General features: G+C 26.1%; 2 protein-coding genes across 4 annotated transcripts; one reads left to right on the forward strand and one right to left on the reverse strand.

Annotated features, from left to right (window-relative positions):
* Positions 1–1,286: 1,286 nt before the first annotated feature.
* LOC122509835 (vacuolar protein sorting-associated protein VTA1 homolog) lies at positions 1,287–9,473 on the reverse strand. 3 transcript variants are annotated; one of them, XM_043624103.1, is made up of 9 exons: positions 9,233–9,473; positions 8,706–9,134; positions 8,366–8,401; positions 4,003–4,056; positions 3,798–3,833; positions 3,609–3,641; positions 3,515–3,538; positions 2,918–3,133; positions 1,287–1,943 (listed from the first exon to the last, which is right to left on the reverse strand). In XM_043624103.1, exons 1-9 carry the CDS (start codon positions 9,339–9,341, stop codon positions 1,792–1,794), a joined length of 1,089 nt encoding a protein of 362 aa, XP_043480038.1. In that variant the 5' UTR covers positions 9,342–9,473; the 3' UTR covers positions 1,287–1,791. The 3 variants fall into 3 exon arrangements, with proteins under 3 accessions (XP_043480038.1, XP_043480039.1, XP_043480040.1); XM_043624104.1 differs by lacking the exon at positions 3,609–3,641 and having other exon boundaries at positions 9,233–9,472; XM_043624105.1 differs by lacking the exons at positions 3,515–3,538; positions 3,609–3,641; positions 3,798–3,833; positions 4,003–4,056; positions 8,366–8,401 and having other exon boundaries at positions 9,233–9,462.
* A 64-nt stretch (positions 9,474–9,537) lies between these two features.
* LOC122509834 lies at positions 9,538–25,234 on the forward strand. The gene is made up of 6 exons (XM_043624102.1): positions 9,538–9,946; positions 10,268–10,515; positions 12,156–12,335; positions 12,428–13,701; positions 16,169–17,143; positions 25,032–25,234. The coding sequence occupies exons 1-6, from the start codon at positions 9,653–9,655 to the stop codon at positions 25,091–25,093; spliced, it is 3,033 nt and encodes a 1,010-aa protein (XP_043480037.1). The 5' UTR covers positions 9,538–9,652; the 3' UTR covers positions 25,094–25,234.
* Positions 25,235–25,332: the final 98 nt, after the last annotated feature.

A 25,332-nucleotide genomic window follows, 5' to 3' on the forward strand; every position in this document is an offset into this window, starting at 1 on the left:
CTATTATCATTAACATTACACATTATATTATAATCTATAAAAAAAATTGTAGTTTTACACGAGTGCACTGCTAGAGAACATAATTGTTAAATCTTTCGTGTATGTTTCGAATTAGTAAAAATTAATTTCTTAAGCTATTAATTAATTATAAATAAATTAAAATTAATGTGCTACGTAACTGGCATATTAGGAATGTTCACAATTTCAATTTGGACTAGAAACGAATGATTGCACGTGTATATAATATTGTTATTATTATTATTATTATTATTATTATTATTATTATTTATTAGGAAGCGAGAGCTGAGAAAAAAGTAATTAAATGAAATAAATGAGATTTGCTCTTGATTATAAATTTAAAAAAACCTTTCATTTTGTGAAACAGTTAAAATATACAGGCATTTTTATTATTAATCGTCAAATAATTCTTTTTATTGTTACATTTTTTTAACATTCCTTTATTTAATTGAATAATTATTTATTTGGTAATTTAATTGGTATTTAAATTGGTATTTAAATCGGTATTTAAATTGATAATTAAATTGATATTTAATTCGACAATTAAATTGATAATTAAATTTATTGATATTTGATTTGATAATTAAGTTGGTATTTAAATTTGTTTTTAATTTGGTATTCAAATTTATAGTTAAATTAGTATTTAATTTGGTAATGAAATTAGCGTTTAATTTCGTATTCCAATTGGTAATGAAATTTGTATTGAAATTCATAAACTAAAATTAAAGTATAAAAATAAATGTCAACTGATAATTTAACAATGAAAGTAACTAAACAAAAATAGAGTAGATTAAATAAAAAGTAAAATAAACATAAAAAAGGAAAAATTTGAAAGTAAATTTCCAAAGTTTTTTCTTTGTTTTTGTTTCATTTTATTCAAATACTTTACTTTGCCTGGGAATGAAAATCAAACTTCACGCTTTAGACTGAGTAGATAATTGTATACATATTATAATTATATACAAATATATAGCTAAAGGGTACGAATGTTGTTTGTTTGTTTATGTAACTGAGAAACAAAAATTAGAAGAAGAAAAATTTATGAACTGTATTCAATGTCCTTTCAATAAAAAGCATAACGTGATAATTTTTTTCTCTTATTAATTTTCTTTTCTTTTCTTTTAAGAAAGGTTCAATTTAAAAGACTTGTTCTAAAGCAACAAGGAAACAAATAATAATGATGATAATAAAATAATAAATTTTTATTATAATTAATAATGAAATTAATTAAATAAATGATATTTTCGTGAATAAAAATATCGTTCTGGTTACGTAAATAAAATAGCATATTTATTGCGGATTTTAAATAATTTCACACTAAACATTTAAGGCAAGTTTCTAAAAAATAAGTATGCGACATTATTTACAAACGAGTTTTGCGCAATCTCATGTACATTTTATATCATTCCCTTAACTAAAAAAAAACAAAACATCGTGCAATAAAAAAATATTCAATCTCTTGCGACGAATCACATACACGCGTTTCATTAAAATTGGAGTTTTTAAATATTTTTTGTGGTATTATTTCAAATTTACTTTCTTTTCTAATTAAAATAAGCTTTTGAATCTTATTATTATTATTTTGTTAAACTTCAAAATTTAATTATTTTTTGTTTTTATTTCAAATTCTTTTTCTTTTCTAATTAAGCTAGAAGCTTTTGAATCTTGTTATTTTGTTGAACTTCAAATCGGCAACAGAATATTTGCTGCCTTGAAAGCAGTGAACAAAGCATTACTGTGTGTGTGTGTTTTTTTTCTGTTGATTATTAATTTTTAAGGCATCTCTTGGCCGGTGGTCAGGAGGTGAAGAGCCTTTTGTAGATTTAAAACAGTAGTAGGTACATCGTCATAATTCAAGGCACTCCCAGCCCATTTTATTAGTTTTTGAGCCTTCGTCGTTTGTTCCACACTCAGAGCAACTCCTCCTGTTTGTTGCAATAGTTTATTTTATTTTATTTATAAATTGATCAATTCGTTATATTTTCATTCACAATAATTGCAAAAATTTAACAATCTGCAACGACTTTGAATGAAATATAATAAAATTATCCAAAATCTAATTCTTTAAACATTTCCAGACCTCAGATTGACTTTAAGGAGTGAAAAAAATGTCAACTTCGTCGATTAAAAACGTATAAAAAAAGACGAAAAAGTCACTCATTTGATTTTTTCAAAATTTTTTCAAAATAAAAACAATAATTCTAAAAAAATTAGATTCTTTAAAGAGTTCAAATATAATTATTTTTTGAATTCAATAATCTTCATATAATAAAATTCTTCAAAAGAATTGTTAATGTTAATAAATTTTTTAAGTAATTTAATCTTGTGGAGATTTAATTAAATTAAAATTAATTAATTAATTAATTTAATTCAATTAAAATTTTAAGAAAATAATTAAATTTCTCCTCAGAAATTTGTGATTTATGAAAATAATTGAAATTTTGCGAAGAATTTTATTAAAATGTAAAATAATTAAATTACTGCAAATGATTGAATTTTTCCCAAGAATTCATTAAAATGTTTTAAAAATTACATTTTTGAGAAGCATTTTATTAAAACTTTTGTATTATTTAAAAATTTTTTTTCGCCTCCAAAACAGTCGGAAAAATTTCAAAAATTCATATAATCCGAGGCCTGCACTTCTTTTTTATCCAAGATATTTATATAATAATTTATTCTTGTTTTATTTCACAAAAACCATTTAGTGAGAAATTTAAAAAAAATTGTACACTTGTAAAATTTTAATTTTATACATTAAATTCAAAATTGAATACTCTGATTAATATAGGGATCTTCAAAAGAATATTTCTATAAATTTAAATTTTAGAAAACAATTTATCTACAAAATTTGTCCAAAATATTTGTAGTTTAAAAATTATATTAACTTTGCAAAACTCACCCGCAGTTTTTAAGTTGTTAAAATTTTGTTGTCCATTATTTGGATTCGTCGGCGTAGGAGCTGGATTGTAGGGATTCGGTTCAATTGGAATGAAATTTTCATTTTCAGATGGAATATTCAATGGCTTCGGTGGTGGAATATTCGGACTAGAACTACTTGGAACTGAAGGAAATCCAAATGCATCTGTACTTGGCGACGGACTCGATATTCCTTGATCTGAAACAAAAATAGTGTTTTAAAATTAATTTTTAAATTTTAATTTTAAAAATTAATTTATTTTATACATGGAAAGATGTAGAAAAATCTTTATAAAAATTATACTGTATAATAAAACTGCGCTCTAAATTTTTAAGCATCATGTAAAAAAACTATTCGTTTAAAACTGTCATCTCATTTTGCAGAAAATTATGTTTCCAAATCGGTAAACATTATATTGATTCAGAAAGATAATTAAATAATAATTAGTAAATAGTAACAAATGCAAAAAAGCACTATTTATGAAAAAAGCGTTTATGAATCATAATTATTATGATAATAAATTAATTATCATGATAATAAATAATATAATTCATTAAGTTATTATCGAAAATAAACTACCTTCCTCATTTGGTTCATCAGCAACTGTAAAAAAATTAATTTTTCATGAATTTTAAATATTATGTTTATAAATATTTTAATTACATTTAGTTACCTTCCTCAGACTCATCTTTTTGATTTTCTTCAGCTGCATAAATATTTTTAAATAAACTAATATTAAATTTTACAGTAATTTGTAAATTATTTTTACTACTTTACACTTTTGGAAACTAGTTCATAACGTTCAATAAAATTTGAGACCATGTTCTAAAACAATTATTACATTTTAATCAGTTTCTTTTACCTTCATCGGGTTCTTTATCTCCAGTATTTTCTTCCTCTATAAATTAAAATTAATTTTCTTATTGTAATAGCAAATGAATTTTAAGATAATTAATTTAATTTTATCAGTATTGATACTTGTTATTAATTATATTAATTAAAATTAATTAAAAGTAGATTATTTTTAGTAGAAACTAAAAATAACTGGAAACTTTTGAGAATGTTACCTTGGTTTTCATTATTTTCTTCAGAATTTTGATCAGGTTCAATGTTTTGATTTTCTATGTAAAAATTTCAAATAATTATTATTAATTAATATATTTTCGGTTATTTACCAATTAAACGGTTATTAACAGGGTTGCCACAAAAATTTAATTTTATTTCTTCTTTAAATCAATTACATATTCAATTATTATCAAAAATTTTAATTGAACTTTATTTTTAAAATCTACTTTTATTAGAAAATTCTACGAAAATTCCATTACTTAAATACAATAATAAATAATTTATTGAATAATTGAATTTTTCTTAAAGTTGAATTCTCATAAGGAATTTACTCAACATTTTTAAAATAATTAAATTTTTCGAGGAATTTAATTAAAATTGTATTAAAAATAATTGAAATTCTGCAATGAGTTTTATTATTTATGAAAATAATTAAATCTCTGTAAAAAAAATTTATAATTTATGAAAATAATTGAATTATTGCAAAGAAAATTATTAAAAAAATGGTAAATAATAGAAATCTTGTGGAATTTTTATTACTTGTGAAAATAATTAAATGTTTGCATAGAGTTTTATTAATAATTTTTTTTCTATTAAAATGCTTGAAAATAATTAAATTTCTTCAAGAGATTTAATTCAAATTGTATTAAAAATAATCGAATTCTTATAGGGTCAGTTGGGGTAAATAGAAGCTAGGGGTAAATTGAAACAGTAGTTATTTTAGTTAAATAAAAAATTTTAAAAATAATTACGGCCTTAAACCTCGAACCTTAGATCACCCCCAACAGGTTCTAAGTATTTTCCCATTTTTCGTTTGTCAATTAGAAGCAGTATATACAAAAATATTTCCTATTGCATAAATAATTAAAAATCAAAGAAGACACCCTTTCACTTTTTTGACTCGCATTTGGAAAAAAAATAACTAAAAATTCATATTAAAATTTATAATTATCTCATTATTAATACTACAACAAAAATCAACTTTGTTTTTTTCATTTTGCAAACTTTAATTACAAATAGGAGACTGTTTCTATTTACCCCTAACAACTGGAAATTCGGGGTAAATAGAAACAGAATAATTTCAACAATATTTCTTATAATAGAAAGAGAGAAAATTGTTTCTATCAAACTTCAACACTATTTTCAGCATTATATATGAGAATGAGAGAGAATAGAAGAGGAAAAGAGAGAACAAACCTTTATTTGTGTAATGTGTTTCATCTTTTGGCTTTAAAACCCGACTTTTTTTTAGAAAAGTGCAATTTTCTTCATTTTTTTGACCGACATTTTTATTTTGAAAAACTGACATCGGATTTGTAATGAGCCACCTCAAAAACCCTCAAGTAGTCATTTTCATTAGCTTAGCCTTATTTAATTTTCGATTTTGTAATTTTGTTTTAAATCTTGCCATAAACATTCTTTTTTTATTATTGTTAGAATTAAAAAATTGTTAATTCTTTATTGTACTATAAATTTTTTTCACAAAGTGGAATAAATTTGTGGGTGTTGGGTGTTTGGAAATCAAAAATATTTTTATTTTTGCCAAAGTTATGAAGGTTTGAAGTCAAAAGTGGTTTTGATTGAAACCGCTGGTCGTTAAAGGGTTAAACATTTTTTATGTAATTCTTTGTATCTTTTAACATTTCCATACTTGAAATTGATTTTTTCTTCAATTTTCTATTCTATTTACCCCTAAATTTTAGCAAAGTTGAAAAATTTAGGGGTAAATAGAAACAGTTGATTATTACGACTTAATGATTCCCATATTTTCTACTACTCCATAAAACTGTTCCACGAAAGTGAAATAATAACTCAATACACAAAAAAACCGAAAGTATTCGGATTTAAAAGAAAAAACTTATGTAATTTGTGAAACAAAGCAAATCTGTTTCTATTTACCCCAACTGACCCTAAAGAATTTTATCAAAATTGGTTTCATAATTAGAAATGCATCAATGTTTCATAATATTAATACACTAAGAATTCTTTACTTCTCTTTGGTAAGATCGCTGCTGGAGTATGCTTCTGTAATATGGGTGCCATTTTATGATTTTAACATAATTAGAATTGAAAGAATTTAAAATAGATTTCTTCGTTTTGTAACGAGACAATTTAATGTTCAATTTGACAGATACTCCCATGACTACAGTACATTGAGATTATCATTTAATACTCCACTAATTGCATCCAGATTTCTTTTTAATGACTTGACTTTTTTTTATAAGATTATAAATGGTATAAATAATTGTTCAAATTTATTATCATTATTTAATATGTCTGTCCCTATAAGGGCAACTAGAAATTATACACTGTTTTTGGAGTCCTTTCATCGAACAAACTACGGATATCACTCTTTTGTAACAAGATTAAGTAGAGAGGCTAATTCGATGTCAAATATTGTTGACTTTTTTGATAGTAACTTCTTAAGATTCACCTCTTCATTGCGTAGGTTTATTTTAGACTTTTGAGTTAAAACTACCTAGCGTTGATTACACAGTTAATATTGTATAATATAAGTTGCGATTGCAACTTTTAGATTGTAAGAGTACTATATGTACGAAAGGGCTTGTCCCGTATACTTGTTGAATAAATAAAAAAAATAAATAAATAAAAAATTAAAAAAAAATTGAATTAAACAATTTAATTTTTAATTCTTTTGTACAATTTCATTATAATTTTTAAAAATAATTGTATCTTGATTTCCTCCGAAGAAATTTGTGATTTATGAAAATAATTGAATTTCAGAGAAAAATATTATTATTTATAAACATAATTGAAATTTTGACGAGAATTAAACAAAATTTTTGAACGTAATTGAATTTTTACGAAGAATTTTATTACTTTTGAAAATAATTGAATTTTTGCAAACACTTCTAACTTCTTCAAAATTCAATTTTTTTAGTTTATTTGATTAAAATTCTCTATAAATCCATTATTTTTAACAATTAATTAAATATGAATTAAAAAATCTAACTAATTTCAGAAGAATTTGAATTATTAAAAGTTTTCAAAAATCATAGTTTTTTAGAATTTCTAATTAAATTTATTCAAAATTGAAATTTTTTGAAATTAAAAATTAAAACCTTTTGAAGTTTATCTATTTATGAAAATTATATAAACGCAGCTCTTTTAAAATTTAATTAATTTAAAAATATTTAAGTAAAATTATTCATTAAATAATTTATAAGTTATAATTTTATGATAGTTCTTCATGAATTGAGTTATTTTAAAAGAAATTATTGTCAGAAATAGACAAAATGGAATGGTTCTTTATTAGTCCTGGAAGGAGTAACTGGGGTGTTTGGACACCTTACGCATTATTCAAGGTACGGTACAGGTTGACACCTGTATACTTAACTAATATATTTTAACATATATTAGATGTATGTAAAATTGTTAATTAAAACTTTGATTAAATATTAATTTACAGAATCACTTCATAAGTTATACATTTTATTGTTAACATATTCAGATATATTAAGTTTGTAAAATTTTTAATTTATAACATTATTTTTAATAAATATTAATTGTTAAAGTCCATTTTATAGTTCATTTTTATGAATTTCACTATTCGGCAATTGTCTTTAATTTCATTCACTTCAGTTGTTCAAATAATTATGTTTTTTTTAGGTAATACAAAAACTATTTTTTTTCTCTAAAAGTGTATCTATTGAACTTTAAAAATCCAAAACATTTTTTAAATTAGTCAAATTTTTAAAAAACTACAACGTTTTTTTGTAAAAAAAAGTCAATTTTGCAATTTTTTGGTGTTTTTTTTTTATTTTACAATTTTTTTTCAAAATTCTTTTAATTGATTAAAATATGAATAATATCATTGCTTTCCTTACTAAAAAAACCAATAAAATTCACTATACCCATAATTGACTTTACGTCAAATAGAAACCTTTTAAAACAAGTTTAAAGTTTAAAGTTTGGGGTGTCTGGACACCCCAGTGACTCCTAAAGGTACTGCCACAGCTCGCTGCTGCCTGCGCAGGCAGCTGAGATACAATAAGAGTAAGGGAGAAAAAAAATTCAAATTCATGTCTTTTCTCCCTTACTCTCATTGTATCTCAGCTGCCTTCGCAGGCAGCAGCGAGCTGTGGCAGTACCTTTAGAGGGTGAATAAATTCACGTACTCCTTCTAGGGTTAGAATCCGTGGTAATTTCATAGTTTATATGGCAAGCATAAAGACACAAAATTCATAATTTTCTTATGAATTCTAAAAAATTTAATTTTTCTAGTACTTTTGATAAAAATCCCTGATTTCTCTAAGCAATTCCACTTTCCCTGAATTCCCTGACCTGTGGCAGCCCTGATTTCCCTTATTAAAACTGATAAAAAATAAAATTTTTGACAATCACCTGTTTCATTATCGTCGATAGAGATCAAATTGTCAACTGTGTAGATAATTGAGACAAAAAGTAAGAATTATCATTATATTTTCTACTATACTCGTATTTTCCGTGTTTATAAAAATGTAAATCGTATAAATAAAAGTATATTTATAAATTCAGCAATACTTTTAATGGTTTATTATAGTATTTAATGGTAATAAATAAACCATTAAAAGTCATGCAAAAACTAAAACAAGTGCAAAATGAGATGAAGTGTAAATGAAAATCAAATGAAACTTGATTTTTTTTCAAATTAAAAAAACATAAAATGTTAAATGTATTTATCAAGAAAAATTTAAATTTCTACCAGACTGAGAGCCAGTGTCATCATCCTCGTCATTCTCCTTTAAAGGGCCCGCGACAGGTGTTTCTCCGTTTTTCAAACAATTATGAATATAAGCAGCCTTCCACTTTGCATATTTTCTATTTTGTACAGCCTCCTCGGATAAATCTCCAAATGTCGTAATGACGTCATACAATAGACCGGCAGTGTAGAAACTTTGAATAACACTCTTCCCAAAATTAGATTCACGATCATTTTTATCAGCGTACAAGAATAATTTTAAAGCCCAATTTTCCAAATGAGCCTGAGCAGCAACATTATTAGTTATCGCTTCGTTATCATGTAAAGATTTCTTTGTCCTCTCCAACCAATCCATTAATTTCATAAGAAAATTCGTTTCATCGCTCGTTTTTGTCGATAGTTTCAATCCAGTTTGAAGTGCATACAAACGACCTAAGCATTTTTTTCACAAAATTAAAAATATAAAAAAAAAGTAAAAAGAAAATGCGTATTATAATTATGACTTTCAAGTAAACATAACCTCTACTTACACCAATAACTAACAACAGGATCTCGTTGATCATGTTCAGTGGCAATTTTTAAATAATGTTGAATACCCTTTAGTGGAGCGGGAATAGGAGGCAATACTGGACCTGACATTCTTTCATTTATTCACTATGTTAATAATTGTCAAATTCTTCAGTACATTTGTTTTGATAAAAAGCAGAACTGGCAAAACAGAGCAAACAGAGCAAAAGTCAAGTGTCTGCTGTCAAGTAAGAAATGAATTTGTATGCCATCTAGCGGTCAATTTTTGAACCAGCGAAATATTTACCGCCAGAAAGAAAATAATAATAACAGTAAAAGAACAACAAGGGTAAGTTGAGAGTACGAGATATAGAGAAGCCGGAAAATTTTGACAATTATTATTATATTTACGGAAATGTGAAACTGTGTTTACAATTATTGTCATGATTATTGTACTATTCCAAGTTTTGTACATATTTGGGAAGTTAATTTATAATCGATACACAAGTCGTAAACAAAGTCACGACATTGTTGACAAAGAATGTCCTCATGCAAATATGAATATTTCATTTCGAGATCGAAATCAAGAAATATTAGCCCAACCACCGGGGGATAATTCGGATGATGAAAAAGACATGGAAACTTGTATTAAATTTTTTCCACCTGCATATATTCAAAGATATGTTACCGTACAAAAGATCCTCGAGGACGCTCGTTATAAAGGAAAAATACGTAAGGTAACGAATTTATCCAATTTTTCTGAATTAAACTTAATATTTTCATTTCGTATTTAATTTGCAAAAATTTGGAACTTTAATCACAATTTCATTATTTCAAAATCTCATTGAAATTTGTGCAGTGCACAAATTTTGCAATTTAATTTTTGAGGTTATAGAAAGCGTGATTTATTTGTATGTCGTTAAATTTTGCAAAAAGAAAACAATCAAGATGAGTATTGATATTATTAACATTCGTGTATTATAATTTATCAAAGTGATTAATTTGCAATGGATCAATTTCAAATTCACGTAGATTATAAATTTTCTTTGTTTCAACAGGTCGTTGATTTCGGATGTTCCGAACTTGGATTTATGGTGTATCTGAAAAATACACCAGGAGTGGAAGAAATTTTGTGTGTGGATGTAGATAAAGAAGTTTTAGAATGGAGTCAGAAGAAAGCACATCCCCTTCATGTTGATTATTTACACACACGTGATAAGCCCTTAACAATAAGTGTTATTGAAGGGAGTGTAACACACAATGATAAACTTCTCGAAAAAACGGATGCTGTAATCTGTATAGAATTGTAAGTAATTATTTTTAGTGATCCTAAAGTTCTGAGCGTTCAAATAAACAAACTTGATAATTTTATTTGTTCTTCAATGATCCACATTGACCTGGAAAACCGGGAAATGTCAGGGAATTTTTTCGAAAGTCAGGAAATTTTTTTCATCATAACTTGAAATACTCTTGAACAATATTTTTCATGCTCACAATTAGTTTTACAAATTTTTAGTAAAAAATTAATACTACTAATTAATATTGCCTTTCTAATTTGCAATTCTATTTTGAGAAATAATATGAATTACAGACATACATATAATCAAATAGAAAAAAATTGATCACTTAAAATTCTGAAAGATCAAAAGAAATGCAGAAATAATGGCATTGGACAAATTCGTTTCGTAAAATAAGTCAATTTATTTCTAAAATACATAATTTAGGACTCAAACTAAATCCAGTAAAGTCCGTAAAAGTCAGGTTTTTTTAAAAAAGGTTCGTAAAGTCCGTAATTTGATTAAAAAAGGGCGAAAAGTTTGTAAATTGTACGATATAATTTGGGGAATTTTAGAGAAATTACAAATGATTGCAGAAATTCAATTATCTTCAAAAGTAATAAAATTCTTCGCAGAAATTCAATTATATTCAAAAATTTTTTTAAATTCTCGTCAAAATTTCAATTATCCTTATAAATAATAAAATTCTTCTCTGAAATTCTATTATTTTTAAAAATTTTAATAAAATTCTTGGCAAAATTTCAATTATTTTCAAAAAATTTCCTTATTTCAATGTTTTTCAATATCTACTATTTTAATAAAATTTTTCCAAAAGAATCTAATTATTTAAAAATTTTTAATTATTTTCATAAAATAATAGACAGTTCACAGGAATTATTTTCGTGCATAATAAAATATTTTTAAAAATTATTGAATGTCTGCAAAGAATTTTGTTATTTTTGAAATTAATTGAATACTTGCGCGGAATTTTATTAAAATGTTTAAAAATAATATTTTAATTTCTCCGAAGAATTTTGTTCTTTAGGGAGCGTTCACAAATGATGTCACGCAATTTTTTGGGATGTTCAACCCCTTATGAAAATAATTCAATTTCTGAGAAGAATTTTATTATTTATGATAATAATTGGATTCTTGGGAACAATTTTATTAAAACTTTTTTATAATAATTGAATTCATTCGAAAAATTTTATTATTTATGAAGATAATTGGATTTTTGATTAAAATTTTATTAAAATTTGTTATTATACCTTTGAAACTTGTAGAGAATATTTATTAAAATTGTAATTCGGAAGAATTTTATTTAAATTTGTGAAAATAATTTAATTGTTTCGAAGAATTTTATTTCAATGTTTGGAAATAAAAAAATTGATTAGTTAAATGTATTGATATTTGTAATAATTATAATATTTTTTAAAACTGTTTTTAGAAAATAATTTATTTTCTCACTTATTTCGAGGGAAAATGATTCCGTGATTCCTGGTAATATTTAAGTTTTTAATTTTTATTGCAATCAGTAATTTTTAAAAATATCACTAACCAACATTTTTTCGCTTATTTGAACGATCAAAACTTGTGATTAATTATTTTTTTCTGTATTACTATTTTCCATTAATATATATGTAATAAAATATTCTCATTTTATTTTCAGAATAGAGCATTTATATCCCGACACGTTGACAGATTTACCGGATAATATTTTCGGATACGTTAAACCACAAGTTGCTGTCATGACCACTCCGAATGCGGATTTTAATGTTTTATTCAACAAACCAGGTTTTCGACATTATGACCACAAATTCGAGTGGACGAGAGAACAATTCCAAGATTGGTACATATAACAATTTTCTAATTTAATCCTACTTTTCGAATTTTCTAATTTTGTTGTAAATATTTTTTAAATATGCTTGAAAATAATTTTAGGGCGGAGAATATTGTTTCAAGATATCCAGACTATGAAGTGTCATTCAGTGGAATATGTGAGGGTCCTGCAGGTTCAGAGGATCTCGGCTGCTGTTCTCAAATGGCAGTCTTTCATCGACGAACAACACCAAATGAATTAATCTACTCAGGTGTTGAAGGCCTTTTTAAAATAATAACAATTCAAGAATATCCATTTCATGTCGATAATCGTTCTGACGAGCAGAAAATTTTAGATGACACCGTTTACTATATAAGAAATTACGGAATGTATAGTTTGGAATTTTCCGAAGAAGTTCCATTGGTAAAATTATTGGATCCGTTGAAAAAATACAATGTCTCAGTGGAATCTCTAAAAGAACTTTTGGAGCACAACGGATGGAAAATCGTTGCTCGTGAAAATGGACCCGTTGTCTTGATACCTGAACCCTCTGACTCCGACAATAGTTCCGGGGAAAATTGGGACGATTTGGAATTTTCATGGAACGATCAAGAAGTTGTTGAAGACGAATGGGACTTGGAGCCGGGTCCGCCTACCAATAGGACAAATAATTTTGTCGGAGATGCAATCTCAAGGGAAGATTGGAGTCAGGATCCAGCAATTATTATGGTCATTAAAGAGGAAGAAGAACAAAGTCAAATTAATGAAAGGCCTACGTGTTCAAACCAAGTGCTCGAATCCTCCAGTGAAGTGAAAAATGAATCTCTTTCTGATAATCAGAAAAAAGGAAAACCGATCGAAAATTCTAGTCCCCTCACTTTTAGTTTTAAAAATGTAGTTGACAATTCAACCGAACTAATACCTCACAAACTTTACCATTCAGATTATGAAAGTCAATCAGTTAGTGGATCGACAAAATCTGAGAGAATCACTCCTAATGATAAGGTGCGAAAAACATATCGTAAGTCGCAAATAAAATCTCAAGATTCCCCTTCGGTTGCTTTGGAGGAATTGGGAAGTTTATGCAGTATTTATTTGGAATCATCTCGAAATGATAATTCAAAAACATGTTTCCAAGATTTGAGTAATCTCTCCTTTGAGAGCACACTTTCCGCTACTTCATCACTGAATTGCTCGAAATTAGAGGACAATTTATCACTAACCGATGAGAATTTATCCTCCAAGAAAGCAAAGTTTGACGGTAGTTTCTCAAAAAATCCATCGATTCAATTTCGAACCGTTCAGGAAATTGAAGACGAACTAAGAAGAAAGTACATAAAGGACAAGAATTCCCAGAAAGCCGAGGATTGTCTAAACGAATCTGATCTTTGGGAAGGTATACTCTCTTTTTCTAGCGCTTATTTTGGCTTATTTTATTTATTTCATTAATTTTTACCTAATTCGTAACATTTTTTAATTTTCAAATAAAACTAGATTTTACAAACTTTAAAACAATTTATATTTTAATTTTATTAAAATTTTTGACAATAATTAAATTCTTTTGCAAGGAATTTAAGTAAAATTACATTTAAAATAATCAAATTCTTATACAAAATATTAAAACAATTTTTGAAAATAATTGAATTATTTAGAGAAACTTTATTAAAATTGTATTAAAAATAAATGAAATTCTGCAAAAATTTTGATATTTACAAAGATAATTGAATTTTTGTCAAAAATTTCATTAAAATTTTTGAAAATAATTTAATTTCTCGGAAGAATTTCATTTTTAATGAAGAAAATTGAATTCTTGTCAAGAATTATATTAAAATTTTTTTAAATAATTGAATTCTTACGAAAAATTTTATAAAAAATTTTTTAAAAATTGAATTTCGGTAAAGAATTTTATTATTTTTAAAACGTCTATGAAGTTCATAACGTTTAAGATTCAAAGATTGAAAGAAAAAATATTTTTTACGCAGAAAATAATATCTTTTGTTTACAAATTTTTAGTTTTTGAATTGTAAATGAAGAAATATTGTTACAAATAATTATTTCGCCAATCCTTTGAAAGGATAAATATTTTTTCTATTAAAATCTTGGATTATAAACGTTGTGAACTTCATCAACGTTTTTTTATAGATAAATTGAATTCTTGGCAAAAATGTTAATAAAATATTTGACAATAATTAAAATCTTTCGAAGAATTTTATTTAAATTTATAAAAATAATTGAATACTGCGAATAATTTTAAAATTTATGGTGATAATTGAATCTCTAATTCTCTAGGAAGAATTATATTAAAATTTTAAAAATAATTTAAGGTCTGCGAAGAAATTGATTATTTCTGAAGACAATTGTTTTCTTGTCAAGATTTTTATTAGAATTTTTGAAAGTATGTAATTAAATTTCTCTGAAGAGTTTCATTAAATATGAAGATAATTGAATTCTTTACAAAAATGTTATTAATATTTTTAAAAATAATTGAATTTCTGCGAAGAATTTTGTTATTTATGAAATTAATTGAATTCTTGCGAAGAATTTTATTAAAATTTATGATAATAATTGCATTCTTTTGAGAAATTTTATAAAAAATTTACTGAAAATAATTTAAATCCTGTGAAGATTTTTTCAACTAATATATATAATAATTGAATTCTCGCGAAGATATTTATTAAAACTTTTATGAAAATTAATTGAATTACCATTATATTAACAATAATTGAATTTCTATGAACAATTTTATAATTCATGAGGAAAATTAAATTCTTATAAAGAAGTTTATCAAAATTTTGGAAAATAATTGAATTTTTGTGAAGAATTTTATTTTCAATGAAGATAATTAAATTGTTAATTATAATGTGCAAAAAAAATTGTATGCACTGTAAAAAATTTAGGGAGTTAACGGACTCGGGAGTTGGGAGTGAAATTTTTCAAGTTAAAAATCAACTCCAAAAGAGAGTTAATTTCTAACTCCCTTCATTCAACACCCGCGCGAGTTATTTTTTCCTTGGGGAGTTAGCATTTGGGTGTTAAATTTTAACTCTCTTTATTTAACTCCCCTGGCATTAACTCCCCATTGGGTGCGACTTTTATAGACCCCCCGGGGGAGTTAAAATTTAACTCTCTTTTTTTACAGTGTGCAAATATGTAATTGAATTTTCGCGAAGAATTTTGTTATTTATGAAATTAATTCAATTCCTGCGAGGAATTTTATTAAATTTTTTTATAATAGATAATTGAATTCTTTCCTAGAATTTTTTTTAATCAAAATAATTGAATTCTTGATCAGAATGTTATTAACATTTTTAATAATAATTGAGTCTGGTGGAGAATTTTTATTAAAATTGTATGAAAATAATTGATTTGCTCCTAAGAAATTTATGATTTTTGAAAATAATTGAATTTCTGCGAAGAAATTTATTGTTTATGAAGATAATTGAATTCTTCGAAAGAATTTTATTATAATTGCATTACAATTTTTGAGAATAATAATTGAATCTTGTCGAGACACTTTTTTAAAATTATGTTAAAAATAATTGAATTTTTGCGAAGAATTTTGTTATTTATGAAAATAATTCAATTATTGCGATGAATTTTATTACAGTTTTTAGAAATAATTCAAAGTTTCCATGACATTTTTTGAAGTGTATTTAAAAAATGTTAATTAATTAAATTGTTAATTGTATTTTTAATTATAATTTTTTTTATCAACTTCTTGTCAAGTATTTTTTGAAAATAATTCACGTTTTCACATATTTGAAAAAAAGCTATTTTGATCCCTGTTTCAAAAATATTTAATTTTTAAATTGAGATTACTGTTTTTTAATTACTTTTAGTGTTAATAAACTGTTCGTTTTTAGGATTACAAACACCGGAATCAATCAGCAGAGACTTCTCCGAAAGCAGTAGTCAAATATCGCTTCCAAATTTCAATTCCAGCAACGTATCGACATCGTCTTTAGAAAAATCGACGACATCTGAGGAAATGTACAAATCAACACCAATAGATTTAAAGAAGAAAAATTTACAAACGCGCAACACTGCCGACAATCCACCAAATTCATCTAATGTACATATCAAAACATGTTTAGATAATTCATCAAGTGATTTACAAGGGTCTTCCAAAAACGTGAATAAAAATATAAATTCAAAAGATTCCAAAGAAATGAAAAATTTCAATTATCTCGACGATAAGGAGAAAAATCGAAAATGTGAAACTGTGATAAATGAAATGGAAATTGTACGCGATTATTCTGAATTTGAAAGAATGTTTGCAAGATGTCCGGAGAATTATGTTTTCGATGATTCGCGTGCATCGAAAGTTTTAGATCTATCGGATGTTTCGGAAATGAATCCAGTGTCTTGTGAGATTTTAGACACACCGCCAAATAGTTCATCACCGGAAATAATGGATTCTGGTTATCCAAATTCAACGTCGGTACACGATATGACTCCGGAATACGATTTACCAAGTATCGAGCAAGACAGAATTTCCCATTCCGAATCGCCAAGTATTGAGCACGATAGAATTTCCGATTCTGAATCGCCGAGTATTGAAGAAGCACCGAGACCTGGATTTCACGAATTGGAATTGGAAAATGGCGATCTGGCGAATAATAATCGTGATGATGAGGGTAATAATATGATCGCTGCCGAGGAGAATGATAATGATGATCTTCAACCACTCATTCATGTACTCGCCAACGATAGAGAGAATGAAAATGATATTTACGTTTTGCAAAATGGTTTTCCCGCTTGGTTACTTCGAATATTGCGAATGCAGGAAATTGGAATTGGTCAAGTTCCCCGTTTTGGTCCCTTAGATCCGGTAGATGGTAATTAATAAATATTTACTTACTTTTGACTCCGTTGCAATAAAACTTTTAAATTTTTATGAGACTGTGACACGTAGGTGAAATGTACAACGTTTATCATCAACGATTGGAAGAAAAAACATTTTAGTGAATAGAAAATTATTTTTATTCGGAAAATAATATTTTACGTTTACAAAGTTTTATTTTTTAACTCGCTGATTAAGGAATAATTTTTAAAAATTTAAATAGAAAATTATTTTTTCTCCTATTTTGTTTATTATAAACGTTGTAAATTTCATTAACGTAAGTTCGCAATGTATTAAAAAACGTAAACGAAAAAATAATGCGACGATTTTTTTTATTTTGACTTCAAATTTATATAATTTCTTAAAAATTTATGCACATGAAAATTAGAGATGAATGTAACTTGAAAAAAATGTTCTTTCTTCATTTTTTTTTCAAAAAACGTTGCGGACTTTAGCCTCATGAATTTTTACCGAAACTCAAAAATTACACATTTATTCATTATTCTTTTTTAAATAATTAATTCATTCAAACTTTTGAAAAATAATGAGTGAATACTCATTATTCTCCTAAAGTTTTGAACGTTCAAATGAAAGAGACTTTTATTTTTTGGCTTAAATATAAAAATATGATTTAAATATGAAAAAATACTATCCAAAAAAGAAAATTAATTCAAATTAAACATTTACTTTGTTAAGAATTAATTTTTAATACACAAAATAATTTTTTGGTCAAGAAATACAAATTAAAATAAGTTAAAAAATATCGTCGTTCATTTAAATGATATTTTTCTTATAAACTTTGAAATCACAACGAATTTTAATACAAAACCTTACATTTTTTTCTATTTCTGCTATAATAATTGAACTTTAGAGAATTTGAAATTAAATTTATTTTTAATAATTTAATTCTAGAATAAAATCATAAATAAAATGAATAAAATAAGAATAAAATTATTATTTATAAATTATTTAGCGAATAATTTTACTGAAAAATTCCAAATATAGATTTTAAAATTGAGTTTCAAATTAAACTGTTAGACAATTTGAAATTAGAGAAGTCAATTTTTTTAACATTTAATTAAGATATTTTCGAACAATTGAAATTCCGTGGAAATTGAATTTGGATTTTAGTATTATTTTATACGAACTTTCTTTTCTGTTTGAATATTTTAATTCTGAAAGATCTTTTTCAATTTATGATTAAAAATATTAAAGTAGATTTGATTTTAAAAAGAATTTTAGTTAAAAATTTCAAAAATAATTGAATTTTCTATGAGTTAGGTTTAAAATTTTTATAAATAATTGGATTTTTTATGAGCTGCGTTTACAATTTTTATAAATAATTGAATTTCAAAAAATTTTTAATAATTAAATTCTCAAAGAACTTTCATAAAAATTATTTAAAAAATAAAAATATTTAGGTAATTGAAAGAAAAATTTTAGTTAAAAATTCGAAAAATATTTGAATTTTTTTGAGTTCCGTTTACAATTATTAGAAATAATTGACAGAGTTGCCACGGACCTGGAAAACCTGGGAAACCTGGAATTGTCATGGATTTTTTTTTCAGTCATGGAAAACCTGAAAAACCTGGAATTGTCAGGGAATTTTATAAAGCCTGATACTAAAAACTCAATTTTTTTGTATTTAAGTCGTAAAAATTTCAAGTTTTCAAGTTGACGTTATACAACTTTTTGATTTTAAATTTAGTGCTTACAATTGAAATCTATATGGCATTTCTAAATTTTAGTTTCTTCTAGTCAATATCTTCCTTTAAATAATTTTAAAATTACATAAATACATTTTAGAAACCCAAAAATTTTATGAAACTGAAGTTACCAACTTTTATGCAATGAAAATTTTTTCTTTTGCTAATTGTTTTTTAATGTAAGAAGCCCTTTAAAAAATTGCAAGTGCATCCATATTAAGAAATAAACAATTAGCAATAGAAAAAAATTGCTTCTGAAGCGAGGAAATAATAATTTAGTTGAAATTTCGGGATATTTGGAAAATCCACGACAAACATAATTAAAAATCACTGATTTCCTTGCCATAAATCATCTTACAATTTTTTTAAATGACTTCTCACATTAAAATAAATAATTAGTAAAAGAAAAAATTGCTTATGAGCTGAGGAAATAATAATTTTGTTGAAATATATGGTTTTTTGGAAAATCCGTGTAAAAAATAAAAATTACTGATTTCCCCGACTTCGATCTATTGAAATTTTTTAAAGGGGTTCTAACATTAAAATAAATAATTATCAAAAGAAAAAATTGTCATTGGATAAACGTAGGTAACTTCAGTTTCATAAAATGTTATTAAAATGTTTAAAATACATGTTTAATTGTGAAAAATTCTGAACTAAACTAAATTTTTAAATTTAAAGAGATTTGCTCCTAAGATTTGCTCCTCACCTTTCTTCGGAGCGTATCTCAAATAATCTCACAAATTTTAACTCAAGTTTTTGTTATTAATAAAATTAATAATTAATAACTTATTTTATTAACAACTATCTGCGATACCCGTCTTCGACGGGTTATTAGTTATTGTTATTCCTACTTATATATTAATAGCTGCGATACCCGTCTTCGACGTGTTTCTTAGTATTTTTATAGTTTTCCATATTGAGTATTGATTGGTATTTAACCAACTACATTTAAACTAATTTTCTTGATGATTATTAATATTAATTAATGAAGAAGAAAACGAAATTTTAAGGAAAGTAAAAAGATAAGGTTTAGAATTTTTAAAATCGCCCTAAATGTGAAAACCATCATGGCTTAATAACGGTCCAGTACTGGCAAAGTTGTCACCTAGTCTTGGCCGATATTATTGGGACGACTCTTGTGGTGTTAATTACGGTTGGACGTCGGCAGACGTTAATGGCCCAATATTGACTGCCATTACTTACCCAGTATTGGCAACATACAAAAACTAATATAAATTATTACATTTTTTATTAATTAACTACGTCCCAATATTGGCAATTATATTTTGCCATCATAGCAGATACAAAATTTTTGCTATTAATGTGCCATTACTGAGCCGAGCAACGTCCCAATATTCTGAAACTGAAAACACCAACGTTTATTCGACGAAAATTTTTACTTTAGCTAATTGCTTATTTTAATATTAACAGCCTTTTAAAAAAATTACGAAAGGATCACGGATTTCCCAAAATTCCTGGAAATTTAACTAAATTATTGTTTCCCCGCCTCGCAAGCATTTTTTTCTCTTAATAATCAGAAGCCATTTAAAAAAATTGAAAGAGGATTCGAGGCAAGGAAAGTAGTGATTTTTATTTTTTTGTCACGGATTTTCCAAAAATCCCAGAATTCAGTTTTATCTAATACTTTCAATTACAACTTGCCATCATAGATAGAAAAGTTTAGCCTAATAATGTGCCACTATTGGTCCGTGCTAAGTTCCGTTACCAGCAATGAGACGTTTTGAATGCCAGTATAGGCCCAGTAGTTTTTGCCAGTTTTCTGCAGACATTCACTGAAAAAATTACATTCTAATTTTAAGAAAATCTTCTTAAATATGCGCCAAGCATATTCTCCACTTAGATTATGTGGGAAATATTCTTACAATAAGAAGAAAATTAGTATTGTAAGAATATTTCCTACTTAATTTAAGTGGGGAATATTCTTGGCGCATATTTAAGAAGTTTTTCTTAAAATTAGAATGTAATTTTTTCAGTGCTGACGGGCCCGTTTTGCAGTCTTAGAATTTCGCATTTGGAGCTTATAAAAAACCATTTTATTATCTTTTTTTCCGAGAAGCACCACGTGGAGGTGACCACTATTGGTTGTTTTTGGCAAGTTTTTAAATCCCGTGCAGAAATTGCCCTAACAGGGCCCTGACCCCGCATTAAACCGGGAACCCGACCGGGCCCCGGCCTGGTAGCTCGTCAAATCGGGCTTTTCGCCATGGCACCGGGCGGGTTCCCTGTTTCACCCCGGTCTGGACCCGGCCAGGCCCCTGTCAAAATTTCTACTCGGGATTATTCTCCAGGCGCTTTGTAAAACTAAAAAAAAATTCTTGTTAATTAAATTCGCTCAAAAATATGAAACATTTTTATTTCAGTATTACTAAATTATCTTGGATCATAATTTGTAAAAACAAAAAACATCTTATTTAAAAGTAATAAGTAGGTAAAATAAAAAAATTAGATATCAATATTTTCAATTTTTATAGGTAAAAATAATTAATTGAACTTTTAAATTTTAGATTGAAAATTTCTATTTTTTTCTATTTTTATGATAAAATTGAAATTAGAATTACCAAGAAAACAAATTAATTAATAATTTAGAAAATATCAATACCAACTTAATGCAAGAATTAATCAATATTTAACCCTTTGAGTAGCAGTGATACATTTAATTCATATGAACATTTTTTTGTTAACTCCTGCACAACTTTCTTGATATTAAAAACTGAATATTGAAACAATATTTTTGTATAATGCAGCAAATTTCTTACTTTACATACTGGTCTTTAAATAAAAAACTTTAATAACTTTCCCTGAAAAGCTTGCTTAAAAATCAAGAATCTTCATTTTTGTAAAAAAAAATTTGATCAGAAAAAACGAAAAAAAATTTCAAAGTACGTCTTTTTTTAAAATTTTATTATAGATATGGGTTGTATTTATCTAAAAAAGTTAGCTAAGGATTGTTTTGCATCCATTTTATAAAAAAAAAAAATTTTCATTTTTTTGATTTTTCGAATTTTTTGAAAAAATGTCATAACTTTCGTTCAAATTAATATTTTTTAATCGAATAAGGCTATGATTTTAAGTCACGTTAATACCGAATAGACTGCCAAGTTTCACTTTAATCGGTAAAACCGTTTTGAAGTGATGCGCGAACAAAGTTTTGCATACAGACAGACAGACAGAAATTTTTTTTTTACATTTTTCGAATTCTCATGTCTCAAAACGAAAAAATATATAAAAATTTTCAAGCTTGGAGCATTGTACAGACAGAAGTCTGATTTTATTAATATAGATAATTTTTTTTAAAATAAATATTTTGAAAAATTTTCAAATAATTAAAATTTGGTAAAATTAATTCATAAACAAGTGGATTTCAGTATTATTTTCTTTTTTTGTTTAAATAATTGAATTTTCGAAGAACTTTATAAAAAATTATTTTTTTAAGGAAAAAGTCAAAATTCTGTCTGGAAATCAGAGAAAAACGAAAGTAAATTTTTGTGGCAACTCTGCTTAGGAACATAATTAATTATTATAGTAATAAATTTATTATTAAATAAAAATAAATAATTATCTATATTAATAAAATCAGACTTCTGTCTGTACATTGCTCCAATCTTGAAAATTCTTATATATTTTTTCTTCTTGAGACATGAGAATTCGAAAAATGTAAAAAAAAAAATGTCTGTCTGTCTGTCTATCTGTCTGTCTGTCTGTCTGTCCTTCTGTCTGTCTGTCTGTCTGTATGCAAAACTTTGTTCGCGCATCACTTGAAAACGGTTCAACCGATTGAAGTGAAACTTGGCAGTCTATTAGGTATTAACGTAACTTAAAATCATAGCCTTATCCGATTAAAAAATATTAACTTAAACGAAAGTTACGACATTTTTTCAAAAAATTCGAAAAATCAAAAAAATGAAAAATTTTTATTTTTTATAAAATGGATGAAAAACTATCCTTAACTAACTTTTTAGATAAATACAACCCATTTCTATACTAAAATTTCAAAAAAAGACGTATTTTCAAAAATTTTTTTCGATTTTTCTGATCAAATTTTTTCTACAAAAATGATGATTTTTGATTTTTAAACAAGCTTTTTATGGAAAGTTATTAAACTTTTTTTATTTAAAGACCAGTATTTAAAGCAAGAAATTTGCCTCATTTGACCAAAAAAATTGTTTCAATATTCAGTTTTTAAAATCAAGAAAGTTATACAGAAGTTAACAAAAAAATGTTCATATAAATTAAATGTATCACTGCTACTCAAAGGGTTAAATATTAATTAATTCTTGCATTAAGTTGGTATTGATATTTTCTAATTAATTAATTAATTTGTTTTCTTGGTAATTTTAATTTCAATTTTATTATAAAAATAGAAAAAAATAGGAATTTTAAATATAAAATTTAAAAGTTTAAATATTTTTACCCATAAAAATTGAAAATATTAATATCTAATTTTTTTGATTTTACCTACTTATTACTTCTAAATAAGATGTTTTTTGTTTTTACAAATTATGATCCAAGATAATTTAGTAATACTGAAATAAAAATGTTTCATATTTTTTATCGAATTTAATTAACAAGAATTTTTTTTTAGTTTTACAAAGCGCCTGGAGAATAATCCCGAGTAGAAATTTTGACAGGGGCCTGGCCGGGTCCAGACAGGGGTGAAACAGGGAACCCGCCCAGCGCCATGACGAAAAGCCCGATTGGACTAGCTACCAGGCCGGGGCCCGGTCGGGTTCCCGGTTTCATGCGGGGTCAGGGCCCTGTTAGGGCAATTTCTGCACGGGATTTAAAAACTTGCCAAAAACAACCAATAGTGGTCACCTCCACGTGGTGCTTCTCGGAAAAAAAGATAATAAAATGGTTTTTTATAAGCTCCAAATGCGAAATTCTAAGACTGCAAAACGGGCCCGTCAGCACTGAAAAAATTACATTCTAATTTTAAGAAAAACTTCTTAAATATGCGCCAAGAATATTCCCCACTTAAATTAAGTAGGAAATATTCTTACAATACTAATTTTCTTCTTATTGTAAGAATATTTCCCACATAATCTAAGTGGGGAATATAAGAATATTAAGATTTTAATATTAAGATTTTCTTAAAATTAAAATGTAATTTTTTCAGTGAATGTCTGCAGAAAACTGGCAAAAACTACTGGACCTATACTGGCATTAAAAACGTCTCATTGCTGGTAACGGGACTTAGCACGGACCAATAGTGGCACATTATTATCAGACTATTAGGCTAAACTTTTCTATTTATGATGGAAAGTTGTAATTGAAAGTATTGGATAAAACTGAATTCTCGGATTTTTGGAAAATCCGTGACAAAAAAATAAAAATCACAACTTTCCTCGCCTCGAATCCTCTTGCAATTTTTTTAAATGGATTCTGATTATTAAGAGAAAAAAATGCTTGCGAGGCGAGGAAACAATAATTTAGTTGAATTTCCAGGAATTTCGGGAAATCCGTGATCCTTTTGTAATTTTTTCAAAAGGGTGTTAATATTAAAATAAGCAATTAGCTAAAGTAAAAATTTTCGTCGAATGAACGTTGGTATTTTCAGTTTCAGAATATTGGGACGTTGATCGGCTCAGTAATGGCACATTAATAGTAAAAATTTTGTATCTGCAATGATGGCAAAATATAATTGCCAATATTGGGACGTAGTTAATTAATAAAAAATGGAATAATTTATATTAGTTTTTGTATTTTGCCAATACTGGGAAAGTAATGGCAGTGAATATTGGGCCATTAACGTCTGCCGACGTCAAACCGTAATTAACACCACAAGAGTAGTCCCAATAATATCGACCAAGACTAGGTGACAACTTTGCCAGTACTGGACCGTTATTAAGCCATGATGGTTTTCACATTTAGGGCGATTTTAAAAATTGTAAACATTATCATTTTTCTTTCCTTAAAATTTCGTTTTCTTCTTCATTAATTAATATTAATAATCATCAAGAAAATTATTTTCAATGTAGTTGGTTAAATACCAATCAATACTCAATATGGAAAACTATAAAAATACTAAGAAACACGTCGAAGACGGGTATCGCAGCTATTAATATATAACTAGGAATAACAATAACTAATAACCCGTCGAAGACGGGTATCGCAGCTAGTTATTATATAATAATAATAAATTAACAATTTCAGATGGAGAAGCCGCCAATTTAAATATCAATGAAGATTTCAGCAGCTCCTCCGAAGATGATTAAGAATTCGAATGGAAAAAGAAGAAAGAAAAAAAAAGAAAAAAGGCAAAGAGGTTCATGAAATATTTGCTCATTGAATGAGAAACATCTTGAGGCTGATTATTTAGTGATAATTCAAAACCCCTGGTGCGAAAAAAAGAAATATATTAAGGAAAATCACTTTTTTTATTCGTCAAACGAAATTAAATGAACGGATTAATAATAGTTACTAGCTTTATTGGTTTGCGTTTTACTTATTACTT

Source organism: Leptopilina heterotoma, unplaced genomic scaffold (assembly GCF_015476425.1).
Source record: "Leptopilina heterotoma isolate Lh14 unplaced genomic scaffold, ASM1547642v1 Lhet_63, whole genome shotgun sequence".
Taxonomy (NCBI): Eukaryota; Metazoa; Arthropoda; class Insecta; order Hymenoptera; family Figitidae; genus Leptopilina; species Leptopilina heterotoma.